The sequence below is a fragment of the Talaromyces marneffei genome, chromosome 4 (genome assembly GCF_009556855.1).
Source record: "Talaromyces marneffei chromosome 4, complete sequence".
Classification (NCBI taxonomy): Eukaryota; Fungi; Ascomycota; class Eurotiomycetes; order Eurotiales; family Trichocomaceae; genus Talaromyces; species Talaromyces marneffei.
In genome coordinates, this window is record NC_072351.1 from 988,564 (window position 1) to 1,005,544 (window position 16,981).

The window sequence follows — 16,981 nt, forward strand, 5'->3', positions numbered from 1 at the left end:
CTTGTATGATTAACAATTTTGCCATCTGTACGATACTTTATATCATATCATTTGCATTGTACTTCTGTAGTAGAATATATATACTAAATTCATTACTCAATCCCAGAGTCTCAAAGACTAATTCTCCCTGAGCTTCAACTTCGCATTCATGCCCACAATGCACCTGACAAGATCCCAATCACCGTCCAAACCCACCCAATCAGTCACCAAAACGCCAGTACTCCAATCTCCATCCGGATGATTGCAATGATCCAAACAGAGATACTTGACAGTTGCCGGATTGAGCTTCGCAGCAATCTTCTCAGGCCAAGTCTCGGTTTTCCAGAAATTGCTTGCACTCAGGAAATTGACGAAAAAGGGATACTTCTGATTTGGATCGCCACGCCCGAATGGGTAACGAGCAGCACCTGCTCGAGCGATGTGATCGTTGACATATTGAATCTTCTTGTCAATGTTTTGGGTTTCGAGCACCTCGTAGAAATCCTGGATACAGAGTTCGCCGCCTGGACAGGTTGCGTTGGGCGTGTTGTCGGCCCAACCACAGCCATCAATACCGAAGCCTCTTCCTTCGTGCTCTCCTTTTTGCGGCTCATCGAGATTGTAGCGTCGAACAAGCACGATTTTGCCGCGGACTTCGCCTAGGGTTGGTGTTCGGGGATCGGTGTACCAGCGGCTATCAGGGGTTGCGTAGTGATCGCGGACGATGCGACTGAGCTGCTCGTCTGTGGCCTTGCCCGTTCCCTCTCTCTTCAACGAGATGATCAGAGTCTCGGAGGGATTGCGGTCGAGAAATTCATTAACGACATTTAGGAGATCTCTGAAATACTTGTTTCCAGTGAGAGAGATTGGAAAGGCGCTGTGGACGAGGATCAAATCGTCCTTGGAGGGATCATCAGGATACTGGGGCTGTACACGGATATCAAAGAACCGAACACCATTCTCGAGTTGTTCTTTGGGACTGACTGCCTGGCAACGGACTGACGGAGGTGCAATGTAACAGGTGGGAGAGTTGTGGGTGCCGGGAATCGACAGTGAAGAGAGCATAGTCTCATCTCGTAGCTCGCGCATCCACGCATTGAGCTCGGCAGAAGAGTAAATTGCAAGATAACCCTCTTGCGTAACATAGACACCTGTGAATCGATGACGGGGGTTGTCTGTCAAAGATCGCATCTCGGCCGATTCGACTGTCGGTACCGGGACAGTAATGACATGTCGCTCCCCATCAACCTCAAAGGTTAGACGCAAACGCTCTTTGTCATTGTTCTCAAAAGTCTTGACATCCGTCTTGTTGGTAGTGAATGGATCAATACGGATACTGATATCCTGATGAGCAAATGGTTGGGCGTCCTGGGGCAGAGACTGGGCAGTGTTGGATGCACGAGTCACATTTGTCGCGGCGTCGGTCACCATGCGTGTGAAGTTTTTGGCCATTGTGCCAAAAGCTTGGAGGCCATCTTCTTTGGGCTTTTCGTGCGGGGAAAAGCGCTCAATGACCTTCAATTCCAGTGGAGTGGAGGTGAAATTGCGGATTGTCAATGCTTGAGCCATGCTGGCGGTGTTTGAAGCACTATGCAATGAAAGAGCACGAATAGTTGAGTGTATGAAGGAAGATAGACAAAGATAGAGAGGGGCAGATAACTAGTTCAGATTATTGGGGGGGCTCAGGCAGGCGCGCTTCGGAGTGGAGATGGATCGTACTGCATATGATATGCTCCATCCACGCCTCCACGAGCGCCAATCACCACATTTCATTGAATACGGCATAAGGCTGTGTTCTTGGCGATTGAATTTAATTCTTGATATCGCTCGACCAATTGGTCGGATGATGCTAGCCCCTTGTTTTTGTCTAGATGATAGTTAGATCATAGATCCAACTACGTAAGTTAGTTCTAGGTGCGGGGTGACAATGACTTTGCATTGTGGAGTCTTCTTTACTGTGCCAGCGTATTCCAGAATCCAGATCGTCTCAATTCGGCACATGCGGCATGGCGTTCTTTCCAGAATAACTAAAGAGAATAAATCCTTTGTCATCTGGTCGACATGGGAAATGCATACACTAACCCTAACCCTGTGCATAGGGCTTAAGCTTGGCTATGTATTCGCCCAAGGGAAGGAACACATGTGTATAATACACATCCATGATCCCCAATTACTAAGTATACTATCAATATTTATTGAGACTACCTAGGTTTAGTATTAATATCTGAAGGAATGGACTATTGTTGGCTTGTTTATGCCAATTGCTCAAACTCCCAGCCTTTGTTTCTCAAAAGAGTAATGTCCGCAAATTTCACAGTAGTCACAAGCACAGATTGGAATTTCAAAAGCATGATCTGCCAAAACTAAAGACCTCATTACCGACGCGAATCGCTATATAAAGCGATAAAAGTACTTACTGTAAACAATCTGAGGTTGTGAAATCATGTCCCGCTTTCAGACAGGAGAGTGATAAGGACTCGGCTATCATCGGCCGCCAGATAACGCCCTTCCTCCTCGTCTAGCCGTACTACTCCGCTGTTCTTGACAATAATAACAGGCACACAAGCAAACCGAGACTTATTCCTTTCTTTTCTGTATTCTCTAGCACATTGTATGAGTTTGGATTCACTGGCAAGACCATGATGAGGTCTCTGGGTCACTCGAGACGACTCCTATGTCGTAGCATCCCTCGCGGCGCGTCTACAATTGCTCCTGCATTTGTGAACCTGGCCGTTCGCCATCGGCGAGGTTTCCACAACTCTTCACCTTTCTGGGGCATTAGGTCGCAGGTTTTGAAGGATGTTGGAGAGGGTTAGTTTACCACAATAGCTATCTTACTGCAACAATGGCTAATGTTCGTCGTTGTAGGGATAACGGAAGTTCAGATTATACAGTGGTATGTGGAAGAGGGGGCGCATGTGGAAGAATGGAAACCGCTTTGCCAATACCAGTCTGATAAGGCTGTTGACGATGTACGTTCTGTGTTCGCTTGTCGTTGAGGGGCTTGAATAGCTGACTTTTGAAGATCACGTCGAGGTACGCAGGAGTTATCAAGAAGCTTCACTTCCAGACAGATGATACGGTGCCTACAGGACGAGTGGGTTATCTAAGATTCTGTACTATGTGTCGTAATACTAATTGTTCTACAGGCGCTCTGCGATATTGAAGTTGACGATGCGCAATATCCAGACGAGAACGCTCCCGCACAAGCCACGCAGACAGAGTCCACAATAGAAAACGCAGAGGAATCTACAACTAGCGAGACTTCTCAAGCCGCCGACGCTCCTGTCGAAGTTATATCTGAGCAGAAGGAAATGCCACAATCAAAACATGCCTCCCTCGCAACACCAGCTGTGCGCGGCATGCTCAAAACACACAACCTCAATATTCTGGACATAAGAGGCACTGGCAAGGATGGCCGAGTGCTCAAAGAAGACGTCCTACGATTCGTCTCCGAAAGAGATCAACCTAAAGCAACAAGCTCAAGTTCATCTGCAGCTTCCGCCAGTACAGCCAGAGCCACTACATCAAGTGATGCACAACAATTCGAATCCACAAAACCACTAACCCATATTCAATCTCAAATGTTCAAGACCATGACCAAGTCCTTGATCATCCCCCATCTCCTCTACGCAGACGAACTCAACATCAACACCATGACCGCCCTTCGCCGCAAACTTGCCAGCGACCGCAACAACTCTCAAAAGGTTACATCATTAGCATTCATCATCAAAGCCGTTTCTCTAGCTCTTGAGGAATACCCCATCCTCAACGCCAAAGTCGACGCATCAGACCCCTCAACGCCAAAGTTGATAATGCGCGCCAACCATAACATCGGCATTGGCATGGATACCCCCCAGGGTCTCATCGTGCCCAACATCAAAAACGTCGGCGCCAAATCCATCTTTGAGATTGCCGCCGAGATCTCCCGCTTAAGCGCATTGGGTAAAGAAGGAAAACTCAAACCTGCAGATATCACCGGGGGCACAATCACGGTATCTAATATTGGTAATATTGGCGGCACATACCTGGCACCCGTAATTGTGCCGACAGAAGTTGCGATTCTAGGTGTTGGTCGGTCGAGAGTTCTCCCCGTCTTCGATGAAAATGGCCAAGTGACGAAAGGAGAAATGGTGAATCTTAGTTGGAGTGCGGATCATAGGGTTATTGATGGCGCTACGATGGCAAGGATGGCCGGCAAAGTCAAGGAGTATGTGGAGGAGCCGGATAGGATGTTAATACGATTACGATAGCGTGACTCGATAACTACCGGTAGTTATGTAAAGTGCATGAATATTGCAGATTTTCTTGTCTTGATGCATGTATGGAATTCATTGATAAAAAAAGAAGTCAATGGTTTATAGCGAGACTACCTGGGAATGGAAATTTAAAAATGTCAGGAATTGATATCAATAATCGTCAAAAGCTATCTAAAACCAAATGCACAGGCCGAGATGTACCAACAAGATGGTAGAGTAGTCCCGTATCTCTAAAACTCCAGACGCTGTAGCTCATTATCCGCTATATCCCATGCTTAATACCATAGAACCAAAGAAGGAGAAGACGACCTATTAGTTATACTCCGCAAGCTTCTTCTTCACAACCTCCGACACATTCCTCTGTACCACATCGGGAGGCACCGAGACATCCACAGCAAGCACATCAACTTCATCCGACGGATCCTCCAACGCCTCGAATTGCGAATGCACCATATTCCCCTTCATATAATGACTGGCCCTCCCGTTGACGCGGTCCATAAGCGTCTTTTCGTCCGCTTTGAGGTAAATAAAATGAATTCGGAGGGAAGGGTTGTAGTATTCAGCAACGCGGATGACGTCGCGATATTTGAGTTTGAGGGCGGAGCAGGACATTATTACACCTTTGGGAGGAGCGGTGTTGGCCGCGGGTTTAGAGAGGATGTCGATGGCAGCGTCGCGGAGGGATATGAGCCAGTCCCAGCGATCCGCGTCTGTGAGGGGGATGCCGTTGGCCATCTTCTCCTTGTTGGATAGAGGGTGGAACTGTTAAGGGAGCAGACAGGTTAGTCTATGTACGTAGAACAAACTGCATCATATACTCAGACGACACAGGCAAACATACATCGTCGCCTTCCAAAAAGGGCAATCCCATCTCAGCCTGAAGATTCTTTGCAACAGTCGTCTTGCCGGACCCTGCTGGCCCCGTGACTATCCAAATATGTTGCAGGGAACTGTCCGGATTCATATTGTGATTGCGCATATATGCTCTAGGGCCGGTATGATGTTGTGGTTGGACAGCAGTATATCCACCGTAGAGGTTGGAGGTGAGTCCATTTGACGTTGTCGTCGAGGGTTTGCCGTTCGCAGAAAGCATCGTTTCTTGTGGTCTCATGGATTAAGTCTTGCAAATCCTTGGTATGGAAGTATGCCTTGGTTCCGTGGAAAGGGCGTCCAATATATAGCTCCCCCTCTCAACTAATACTATGAATGGATTGTTTCTTCTTCTTCTGCTTCTTCTTCCACCTCCTCTTCTTGTTGGATACTCGCTTGAGGTTGCGCAACAATTGGTGAGTATGACAGTGCTCGGATTATATGACTGCGCAGCGAATAGCCCTTGTTCTAAGCCGAGTAATTACAGACGAGTCTAATTGTGGTTGTGAAACAGGCTGGTACTGCAGGATATATCACATATACTCGTTTTTAACATTCGCAAAATATAGTCAGCTGAGCAATGAGCACAATTTAATGTAAGAATGTGAGTCGGGGGGAAAAAAATGAGAATTGAATTAATTCAAGAATGACCTAGGAGGGAAGATCTGGTAATATATACCTCCGTACGGAGTACTCCGTATGAATCAGAAAATTACCAGGCCAGTCACACCTCACGGATACCATTTACCGACTTCATGTTCCTTGATCCTTTTTTTTTTTTGATCTTAAGCATGACCTTGGGACAGTGGAGAAGACCTGGCCCTTCCCCTTCCGACGGTATGGTAAGCGCACCCACTCTCCTATGAGTTGCGAGTCCATGGAGTATGACGATCTGTCGGCATGAATTCATTGTCTATGCACGCACAGTTCGTAGTATGATGCCAGTCAGAGTAATTGGCAGCACATGACCGGTATATTTCTCGGGGCTGCAGTTACACGCCTCCAAGTCTTTTTAGTTAACAGTGTGTAATTGTATTCTGTGAAGAATCATGGATTAATTACAGGGGCGTAAGGCCGATGGTAAATATTACCGATTTTCCTCTTCCGGACAAGCCTATACACACCAGAACCAATTGGAGATCGTGGATGCATCGGCATTCCTCCCCGCGATACGACCTGATACAGCGCGTGGGTGGTGACGTTGAGTCCGTGGAGGCTAATTGTGTCCCCCCACGCTAGCATCCCCACCCAAACGGAAAGCAGGAAAACGAAACGATCATGAGTATTTGTTACGAATTGATACGGAGAACGGTACATTACATACTGCGCTGGCGGATTAGCCGCAGGTTAAACCAAATCCTCGAAGTTTCTGACGTTGATTCTGTTAGAAGTCGAGAACGTGCACGGGGTGTATTCCGTAGGAAGTAGTTATGCAGTACCGGAGCTACGTAATGTGCTAATTCGGACCACGTGATGATAAAAAGTTCCCTGCTGTCATCGATTGGTTTGATTGGTTGAAGTACTTAATTCTTGATGCTGGTGAATTGAAAAGCAGTGTACACCTCACCAGAAATGCAATGAGTTGGCATTCAAAACTAGAACATGAGTAAAAACCCTCATGCCTAGTGACAACTTACATCAACGATAAATCATTCAATCTGCTTGCAATCGTGACAAGCAATGTCCAAAATCTGCTAGGTTAACTAGTTAAGTTAGTTATGATGATGTCGTTGAGCTCTCCTGCTTACGTAATGCAACCTCCGCGGCCAAGCCACGAAGAGGGTAGGCAGTCTAATTAACCACCATATCAACAACGACGCCATCAACAGCTATCATAGCTACAATCTCGCTTGGAAACGATCAAGTGTCTTAATCAGTTCAATTTCGCTCAATGCTTAATTCCGTATCAGCTACCACTTAATACAGTTACGCACAGCTACGAGCACCAGAGTCTCAATGGCTCCATTCTTCTTCTCGACACCCGTCGACATCGACGTCGTCCTCGAGGACAGCGATGAACGACAAACCGTTGACGTGAAGCTGGACAAGGGCCGTCGCGAAAAGGCGCCGCTTTACATGGATGGAGAGTCTGTCAAGGGTGCAGTTACAGTGCGACCAAAGGATGGGAAGCGATTAGAGCATACTGGTATCAAAGTGCAGTTTATTGGGTCAATTGGTATGTAGCTATTTCCCACAATCGCAAGCAGACAATCGTTCTGCTAGGGTTTGTTTTAGGTGGTATGTTGCTAATGAAAGTTTGTAGAAATGTTCTTCGACCGCGGCAACCACTACGAATTCCTCTCTCTCGTCCAAGAACTCGCCGCACCAGGCGAACTCCAACACCCCCAAACATTCCCCTTCAACTTTAAAAACGTCGAAAAGCAATACGAGTCATACAACGGCATAAACGTCAAGCTCCGATACTTTGTGCGGGTCACAGTATCGCGGCGCATGGCTGACGTGATACGAGAAAAGGATCTCTGGGTCTACTCTTATCGCATGCCCCCTGAGACTAACAGCCCAATCAAGATGGATGTCGGAATTGAGGATTGTCTGCACATTGAGTTTGAGTATTCAAAATCACAGTATCATCTGAAGGATGTTATCGTTGGGCGAATATATTTTTTGCTAGTCCGGTTGAAGATTAAGCATATGGAACTTTCGATCATTCGGAGGGAGACGACGGGTGCAGCGCCTAATCAGTACAATGAGAGTGAGACGTTGGTCAGATTTGAGGTAAGCTCCAGGCTCGTCACAAGCGGGTTGATAAGACGACTAACGGCTGTGTCCTGGCAGATTATGGATGGTTCTCCTTCACGAGGTATGCCTAATTCACGCTGGATAGATTGAATGTTTGACACCGACTAACGAGCTGCAGGCGAGACGATTCCTATCAGATTATTCCTCGGCGGTTTCGACCTGTCACCTACTTTCCGCGACGTCAACAAGAAATACTCAACCCGATATTATCTCAGTCTGGTTTTGATCGATGAAGGTTAGTTTAACCCTTGACCTATCTCACTGATTTACCTGTTTCTTCCCCTCATACCCATACCCCATACATCATCATATCATACCTTCTGTATGATACATGATACTTGTGGTATGAAACCTTTATATAACCGACGGCAATTGAAACACCGTCAATACAAGAACAACGATACAATACGCTAGTATAACATTCGGCCTCCACATCCCCCCACACCCCCCGACTCTAACAAACTTTGACTCTCACGCGATCTTCAATACCCCTAACTAACGGATTTTGAATTCCAGACGCTCGTCGCTACTTCAAACAATCAGAAATCGTCCTCTATCGCCAAGCCCCTGAAATCGCGCCCACACCGGAAGTCGCGCAGCAGCAATTGATTCAACAGCAACAACTGCAGAGACAGCAGCAAGTCCTTGTGGGACCAAGTAAGAATCCGCAGTATCATCAGCCACCTCCTCAGGCTCAGGCTCAGGCTCAAGCTCAAGCTCCAGCAGAAGCTTCATCGTCGAATCCAGTGTCTGCTCCGGAAGCGCAGGCCCAGGCTTGATCTGAAGTTGTGCGTTCTGCGTAAATATGGTGGCATTATATTTCAATGAATGGTTATGAGCGTGAATCAGAGTTGTTATTATTGTATTTCTTATACGTTAGATTTCATGATTTCATACAGGGGCGAGATAATCCAATAAATACCAAGTTTTGAATCTATGTTGAAAATATGAAACCAATTTATTTTAATCTCAGCCTTGACAATCATGATCTATTTAGAGAAGTTATAAAAGAGTATATAGTAGAAGGAAACAAAGCCAAAACTCCTCTCAAAGATCTAGGCCTCACTCTCTTCGTTTTCATCCTCGTCGTCACACACAGCATCCAAGATCTGGGTCAAATGATGCAACACCACGACATCGTTGTTTCCACGCCCCTTCTGCATGCCGGCTACACGGACACATTTCACGATGAGTGGATACACCCATCCGAGATGTTTGCTATAAACCAAATGGGATTTTGATCGAGAGTTGGATTTGCTGTTCTTGCCGCGAGCATTGCTAGGAGGCATAGACTGAGGCGACGAGACGATTCCATAAGGCGCATCGGGTATAGCTGCGGGCTCGCTTTCAAGAGTAAATAGACGGTCGAGAACATGCACCAACTCGCGATGTGCCGGCGCTGGTTGTGGCAGTAGGCCGCGCAAGGGTTGATCGGCGATGTAGGATTTGAGTGGGAGGAAAGATCGAAGTATGAGATAAGGCAGGATTGAGCGTGCTATGGTGATGCGAGATGCCTTTTGGTCGTCATTAGTTGAGGAAAGCGACGACGCCTGGGCCAGTGTGAACATCGTATCGATGAGGACATATGCGATGCGGGATCTCGCTGTGGGGGATGGATCGTATGTCCTGCCACGACGGATTTTGTAGAGGTCATGAAGCGGGTTTTCGAGTAGTATGTCCATGGACGTGTCCATTCTTTGGGGGAGATAGATGAGCGATGATCGGAAAAGAGCGCATGCAAAATCTCTTCGAATACTATCAGATATGTTACTCGCTCCTAGGGACGGGATCAGGAGAGGTATCAAAGACTTGAATGCTTCAATGTCGAATTCTTCATCAGACGCAATTCGCGAGGCTGGTATACCAAGATCATCGTAATCGTTCGCAGAGATGATTCCCCGAGTGATATCAACGACAGTAGACCAAAATGAAATAATCCTAGACTTTTCAGACGCTGCATACTTGCTCTCCACATATGGCACGGTAACACGAATGATTTTGATAGCGGATATCGTAGCCTTTTGCCAGATCAGTTGCTCACGGTCCTTGCCACCCCATTCATACTTGCGGGTGATAGGGTGAGCTAGATGTTGAAGTGCCGTCGTCAATGTCCCATCAGAGAATATGTCCGCTTTGATACCATGCTCGGCAATGTACCAGCTCAAAAGGTCAATTGCGCTCTTGGAGAACGCCACATACGAGGGTCGGCTCTTGTCTCTGTCCGTTGACCACTGAGTCAGAGCAGCATCGCTGAACTCTGCCAGGCACATCACAATGTCGGATTGTGATGCGTCTCTGTCAAGGCAAAGAGTTTTGATGCAATCGAGGACCAATTCCTGCAGAGTTGACTGATGATCAATATCCACCGAATATCTTGAAACCACCGAGTTCCAAATCGCCGTTCGCACGTGATGCAAAACCTGGGCAACAAGTTCTTGGGATAATTCATCCCGGTATAACCGGTATATCTGCTGAAAGAGCCGAAAGTAGGCAATGAGTGCATCCTGATTCGGCTCCTCCAGATTCAAAGGGGCGCCTTCAGGAGCCAAATGATTATTAACCCATAAAATCCAGGCACATTCAACCGCTTCTTTGCTGAATCCGCCAGTGGGTTTTGCATGCTTTATGATGTCACAGGTACTGGCAAAGATCGCCTCTTTGATCCCATAATTATCAATACGGACCAATGCTTGAAAACATTCGAGCAACCGTTTCCAAGAGTCAACAAATCGTGGGTCTTGTATTATGGTGTCGAAAAAAGTCGCAATTAAATCAGTACTGCCTTTGATGAGGACCACAGACGTTTCGATCCATTCTTTCACCGCATCTGACCCTCTGTCGGCAGAGCTTTCAGTCTGAAGTGCTTTGTTTTGAACATCAACCATCATGACAAACAGCACCCGATTCAAGCAAAGATGCCATGCTTTAGGGGTTAGCTGTGGACCATATGCATCTAGGATTCTGAGAAGAGTATGAATTGCGCTGTTGCGGATGCCAGACCTAGCATCTGTGGTGAGATCAACAATGCGAAGAAGCAATAGTAACCACAACGCTCCTCTCGATGTAGAGATGTCGGCGTCATCGGTCAGCGTCGCGAGTGACTCGTCGCTTATGGATGTATCCATAGACTCCTCAATTGAAAATGTACCGACTTGGCTCTGCAGAAAGTCCGAGACATTCCAGAAGAAGGTGGTGGTGGTCAGTGAAATATTAAAATCCTGGTTCTGCGATGCAAAAAAGGATAACGAATCGACCAATTCAAGGAGACATGATGGTGGGAGTAGAGTGAGAAAGTCGGACGCAATGAGTTGTAACGAAGAATAAGCTGCTCGGACTAGACGTGGAGACCTTGCTTTGAAGTCTCGGGCCTTTGACACAAGTTTTCGCAATGAAGATGTCTCACTGTTTTCAGTCTCGGGCTTCTCAAAGACACTGGAGATCAACTCGAAAATCAAGTCCCAGCCAGATGTAAAGGTCTCACCATATTGCTCAAGCATGACTCTAAGTGTATCCAAAGCATACCCGTGAGCCTCCGCATCCACACTTGTCAGTTTATCGCGTTGTTCATATAGGGACGTGATTTGCGATTGCAATGACTGTAAGTTTCGAAGTTGTAGAGCGTCTCGAGAGTCATCTTCGAACCATCCATGTTTCATGGTCTGAAGTATAATGTAGTTGAGGATACTGCTCGCTTTCCAACGGAGACTTCGGCTTTGTGTGCCGCTTGTGATGATCGATTGCAGGCCCGTATTCAATATTTTCCACGCAACATCTTCATCCTGGCCCACGACCGATAGACGTTCAATGTTTGCTTCGCAGAGTTCCTTGGTCCGATCCAGCACGATATTGATTTCGTCATCTTGAATTCTTGAATTCGCAAGCGGCTGGTTTGCGGATTTGATCGGGGATAGAGCTGTCGCGAACACTCCTCGTTCTTTGGCTGATAGTAAACCCAAAAGCGCCTCAAGTACTGCCTGAAAGGATATGTCGGGATAATCCGCTGTACTTTCGAACATCTTCGATGCCGCAGTTGAGACAGCAAGTATCTCGTTTCCGATATTAGCTCTAGGAATATCAGCGCCACTTTGCACGGCCTGTTCTCCGCTTCCTATAGTCGGCGTCTGTTTAGCAGAGGCTGTGGCAGAGGCATTGATTACCAAATCTGCATTTTGCAGAGTTTCAAGAAGTATAGACCATGCTGTTTGATCTAATGTTGGCCCTAGGGCAATTCCTAGGTTCAACAGAGCTCGGAGGCAGAGGAGATTTCTTGTGCTCAACGAGGCTCTTGTAGCTTCAAAGGACGTTTTGGGTGTGTCAAAGTGCGCAGTTAGCGACTGCTCATGGCCCGCATCTGAATTTCTCGATTGTTTGGTTTCGGGAGCGTGGGGGCTAGTAAGATATGTGCTCATATCATCCACAGGAAGAGTAGCTTTTCCAAGAGTTGACAGAAATGCGTCTCGTGCTGCAGACTGGCGGAGAAGACCAGCAACATGTGTAAGTTTCTGGAATGACCGTACGAGATTATGATAAAAATCTGCGTCTAATGCTGCGTAAAAGAAGATGGAGCATGTGGTTAGAATGACAGGCCAACATGATTCGATGATTCCAGCACTGGAGGTAATAGCAGAACGCTGTGGATGTTCTTGAAGATCTAACGGATTGAGGGGCACTGTTTGCCGTCTTGATTCAGATCCATTTGATTTCATCGAGTCTGACCTATGCAATTCATTCGAACCTTGCTCTCGATCAATTCTTTTCCTTCGCTTGCTTTTTGACTCGGTTACTGTTAATGGAATGATAAACCTAGCAAGACCTTCGGCCAATGCGCTCAGACAGTTCAAAACCAGACTGTAAATATATGTTTCTGGAGGTGGGGGTGGTTCCGATTTATCAAGGAGCTCGAGATACGGTGTGCGAACCGTACTCCATTGACTGCTGATCCCCGTCACACTCTCATCTGCCGAATTCACAGCGGCGGCAATGACCCCAGCGACGCCCCCTGCTTCCAGCGTAATTTGATCATCGGTGTTAGATCGAGACTGCGAGGCGTCTTGTGGCACGGTAGACTGGTGACTGACGCCTATGAGAGACGGGTTCTCTGACGCTATTTTGAACAGGGCGGTCATGTGGTCTTTCACAATGTCCTTTCTTCCTTCGGCTTTGTCAAATAATGTATAGATTAGCCGAATCAGGCTGGGTTCTGAATGCAGGCTACGGAAAACTTCCATGCACAGTACCCTCTTCCATTCTGGTGAGGCCTCGGGTTCCAATAAGTGAATTAAAAGGCCGAGAGCCATCTCGCATTCATCCTGCAGCGAGCTCATGAAATTGCGGAGAAGAACCAAGAGTATCCGGGCAACTCGTAAAGTGTGGGCAAAATTATGTCTCTCTGAAAGGTGCTTGACTGTCAATGGCAGAAGTCGAGTTTGCAACAACTGCATCTGCTCTGGATGATTTCGGAATAGCTTGATGTTGTTAATCAAGATGCTTTCAATGAGCTCGAGGATGAAATTAGTTGGGAGAACTTTGATGTGAAGAAATTCCAACTTCTCGCCTTCAACGGCACGACATAGATCACTCAAGATCTACGAAACTCATCAGTCATTGACCCAATTAGCATTATGTCTCTGCATACCTGTAGAGTATCATGCGCAGCCACCCCAATGTCCACAGACGATCCTCCGACTGGTGTCTGAACCGTAACTTCATTTTGAACTCCTGTGGTGAGTATCTAGGTCAGCACTCACTTCATTTGAAACCGCTGGGAGAAATGTTTCAACTTACCATCTTCAACTAGGACCTTTTCAAAGGCCGAGCTAACGAGTTGCTGCAGAGTAGCTGCTGCCGTATTTGAAACCGCGGCAACTTTGCTGGCTTGTAACGTGGCGCATACTTCCAGAACGTGCGCAAGCAGTTCTCCGCTCAGCTCATCGGAGTAGTTGTGCAGCAAGGCTGGCAAAGTTTGAAGGATCTTGAGCTGTACATCCTGGCCTATCGAACAATCAATAACTACAAATGAGGGTAGAATTTAAACACATACTCAGCCCAGTAATGTCGCCCAAGGCAGATAAGGTATCATTGAGCCTAGAAGGTGAGATAGCATGTGATGTTGCAAGTCTTTGCAAGCAGACAACTCCGATTGATGCAAGTTTAGACTGTCGCGTCTGGCAAGCAAGTATAAACGGTGTGACAAAGTGCGGACGCCGTATGAGGTCTGCAGATGTTCCTTTAGCTTACTTATATAACAAGCAATCAGAGGGCAAGAAGACAAACCGGCTGTTATCTGTGCCTCCGAAGTTGAAGGCAATGCCTTCAAGTTGTTTAGTGATTGTTCGGCCGCCTACATAAATTCGTTAGTCGTGGCTTCACGCATTCCATTTAGGCAATTTACATTTCTCAGATCAGAGTATTTGCGCTTCGACTCCTGTATCAGATTTGAGAGCTCTGTCTGCAAGATCTGAGAGGACATATCCAATCATGCGTATTGTAGCTATAACATTTCATGTGTGACGCTGCATCCAGTCCACTTTGGGGCTATCTCAACACTTGGTAATCGGCAGAGCTCAAGAGTCCATTAGGGAAATATCTTCGTATGCAAGTTCCGAGACATCAAGGGTTTTGAAATGTTCTGAATGCCCCTTTATCAATATGGAGATTTATACAAACAATGAGAGTATGTGTCCTTGGTGATGGCGTGTCGCCAAGCCTCCAGAATCCCAGGCATAAGGATCGGTATATATGCGATATTATTGGTTGATACAAAAGCGGTGAAGGAATTACGTCACGTGCGAGCAAGACCCACATGTCCCACGGTGGGTTCGCTGGCCAATGGACAACCTGGGAAGGAACTACCTGCCTCTGCCTCATCTGCCCCTCCAAACATTTGTCTGCTCGATCTGACTACAACCACCACCATATCAAACATTCAAACAAACATTCGGAACTGGTATTAAAAACCATGGCCAAGGTCCCAAGAAACTTTCGTCTACTCGAGGAGCTTGAAAAGGGCGAGAAAGGCCTGGGAGCTGGTAAGTAGAGAATTCCCGACCTCAATGAAGTCACCAGCTGACTGGTTTGTTTTTAGAGGCATGCTCATACGGTCTCGCCGACGGAGATGACATTACAATGACCAATTGGAATGGAACTATTCTTGGTCCTCCTCATGTGTGTATGATCGAGAAGGGAATGATGGGAACCCGTCGCTAAAGAACCCTTTACAGAGCGTACACGAGAATCGGATATACAGCGTCAATATCCAGTGCGGACCCGAATACCCCGATTCACCACCTACTCTACACTTTGTTTCAAAAATCAACTTGCCCTGCGTTGATTCACGAACAGGAAAGGTTGGTTCATATTGACTTCCCCCCTTCCCATGACACTTGGTTAAGCCGTTGCAGGTCGATCTCTCAACTTTACCCACATTAGCAACATGGAAGAGGGACTATACTATGGAGACCATCTTGCTGGAGCTCCGCAGGTTTGTATCTCCTCGATTGCATGTCGATAAATATACTAAGAATCGTGTTACAGATTTATGGCGCTACCCCAGCACAAGAAGCTCCCCCAACCCCCAGAAGGCGCCACCTTCTAAAAGGAGACGTACATTTATCTGAGACATGAATGGTGTATTATGAGTAAACGGCTTCTCACTTTCTTTCTCTTTTAGTATATGGGATTTATGCATTTCTATCTATTAGCGGGCTTTTGATTCAACCTACCTCTTATCTGCATTCCCAAAGGAGCTACATTAGGAGAATTGAGGCAATGAACAGGAATCACTTTTAACACTTAAGATCAAATCTCTTTTCATAATCTTTCAATGAGGTTGCGAGGGATTATCTGATAAGATCAATAAAGTCACGTGGTGATAATGCTATCGTTCCAGACATGATTGGAATTTAATTTAGCATTACCCCAGCTCCCAACAACTTTACCTTGAGAAAGTTCCATAATAGCTCAGTCCAATGAAGTGGGGAGATTGTGCTGGAAAAAATGGCGTACATCGCCATACTTGTATGTTCACTGTCGTTGCAAAGATGATATTTCAATTGTTAACACTTCAATAGGTTTCGCCCTGTATCGAGCGCTTTTGCGACAATGTTCGGAATTGCCGTCAACGACTGGTGGAAACGAAACGCTATCAAGGATCGTGAGGAGAGAATTTAATAGAAACAGAACCCTTAAGAGTCCAACAAAAACGATACATAGCCTGCAGGCGGGCTACGAGGTATGGACATTTAACTCCCTTCATGCGCAGCGGACATTCGCTCAATGAGACATACAGGCGTTGGATATAATGCATGCAGCGGCGCATGGAGATAGCGCATCCATGTCTCGAATCACTCAAATCGTTCATGACATCGAAAGCCGACCGAAACAAAAACGAAACCAAGCCCGAATACCGACGACACTTGGTCTACGCGAAAAGAAAAGAGCTGAAAATATAGCATTCCAAAGACAAACAATGTACCGACACCCCGACGCTGAGCCAATTCTGTCACGTCCAAGACATTCCGTTGCTGGTCAACGACATATACCTATACTCGTCACCGCTCGTGGTGTACCGTTTCTGAGAATCAAAAAACCGCAGCCGCAGAATCTAAGTCGAATTATTCGGCACAAGCTCCGCTTCAAGGATAAACTAGTGGAAAGACGAGATCGACTACTTATTGATACGCTCTTTGCAAAGGATGAGGAAGACTGGGATCGGCTCGTTGAGGGTCAGCCTGTCACCGCGCAAGTGATAAAAGCACATCAAGACTTGCCTTGGGTTGGAGGCACTTGGCTAGAAAGTCCTTTACAGTGTTACAAGAAGGCATTTTATGATAATATAGAGTTTGAGAAGAAGCAACAGGCGCTCGCGGAGAAAATGTGGGAGGTCGTTCTCGCCGAACGTAAACTAGCTGCAGAAGAGGAAGCCAGAAAAATGGGCGCTGGAAAGCCACCCTCACTTGTGTTTTGGAGGGCCTGGATACAAAATTTTCGCAAAAAGCTTTTGGGTTGATATGCTTCAAGCCGCCGAGGTTCCTATTCCGCCAACCCCTTAGTCTTCTTCGTCACTCAACCTTTCATTCATTGACGGCCGACGAAAGCTCTTATCACGTCTCAAA

At 46.7% G+C, this 16,981-nt stretch overlaps 7 protein-coding genes across 7 annotated transcripts; 4 read left to right on the forward strand and 3 right to left on the reverse strand.

Annotated features, from left to right (window-relative positions):
* Positions 1-117: 117 nt before the first annotated feature.
* Positions 118-1,548, reverse strand: EYB26_005420 (uncharacterized protein; the record flags this gene model as incomplete). Its single annotated transcript, XM_054264705.1, has 1 exon — positions 118-1,548. The coding sequence occupies one exon, from the start codon at positions 1,546-1,548 to the stop codon at positions 118-120; it is 1,431 nt and encodes a 476-aa protein (XP_054120680.1).
* A 1,070-nt stretch (positions 1,549-2,618) lies between these two features.
* Positions 2,619-4,232, forward strand: EYB26_005421 (uncharacterized protein; the record flags this gene model as incomplete). The annotated part of the gene is made up of 4 exons (XM_054264706.1): positions 2,619-2,790; positions 2,848-2,951; positions 3,005-3,076; positions 3,129-4,232. The coding sequence occupies 4 exons, from the start codon at positions 2,619-2,621 to the stop codon at positions 4,230-4,232; spliced, it is 1,452 nt and encodes a 483-aa protein (XP_054120681.1).
* A 318-nt stretch (positions 4,233-4,550) lies between these two features.
* Positions 4,551-5,331, reverse strand: EYB26_005422 (uncharacterized protein; the record flags this gene model as incomplete). Its single annotated transcript, XM_054264707.1, has 2 exons — positions 4,551-5,000; positions 5,080-5,331. 2 exons carry the CDS (start codon positions 5,329-5,331, stop codon positions 4,551-4,553), a joined length of 702 nt encoding a protein of 233 aa, XP_054120682.1.
* Positions 5,332-7,064: 1,733 nt separating this feature from the next.
* Positions 7,065-8,647, forward strand: EYB26_005423 (uncharacterized protein; the record flags this gene model as incomplete). The annotated part of the gene is made up of 5 exons (XM_054264708.1): positions 7,065-7,284; positions 7,372-7,844; positions 7,905-7,929; positions 7,987-8,103; positions 8,385-8,647. The coding sequence occupies 5 exons, from the start codon at positions 7,065-7,067 to the stop codon at positions 8,645-8,647; spliced, it is 1,098 nt and encodes a 365-aa protein (XP_054120683.1).
* Positions 8,648-8,923: 276 nt separating this feature from the next.
* EYB26_005424 (uncharacterized protein) lies at positions 8,924-14,337 on the reverse strand (the record flags this gene model as incomplete). The annotated part of the gene is made up of 6 exons (XM_054264709.1): positions 8,924-13,453; positions 13,504-13,586; positions 13,653-13,859; positions 13,909-14,082; positions 14,142-14,208; positions 14,260-14,337. The coding sequence occupies 6 exons, from the start codon at positions 14,335-14,337 to the stop codon at positions 8,924-8,926; spliced, it is 5,139 nt and encodes a 1,712-aa protein (XP_054120684.1).
* A 489-nt stretch (positions 14,338-14,826) lies between these two features.
* EYB26_005425 (uncharacterized protein) lies at positions 14,827-15,462 on the forward strand (the record flags this gene model as incomplete). Its single annotated transcript, XM_054264710.1, has 5 exons — positions 14,827-14,896; positions 14,953-15,032; positions 15,089-15,214; positions 15,269-15,348; positions 15,402-15,462. The coding sequence occupies 5 exons, from the start codon at positions 14,827-14,829 to the stop codon at positions 15,460-15,462; spliced, it is 417 nt and encodes a 138-aa protein (XP_054120685.1).
* A 401-nt stretch (positions 15,463-15,863) lies between these two features.
* EYB26_005426 (uncharacterized protein) lies at positions 15,864-16,875 on the forward strand (the record flags this gene model as incomplete). The annotated part of the gene is made up of 4 exons (XM_054264711.1): positions 15,864-15,884; positions 15,938-16,020; positions 16,080-16,098; positions 16,156-16,875. The coding sequence occupies 4 exons, from the start codon at positions 15,864-15,866 to the stop codon at positions 16,873-16,875; spliced, it is 843 nt and encodes a 280-aa protein (XP_054120686.1).
* Between the last annotated feature and the right edge of the window lie 106 nt (positions 16,876-16,981).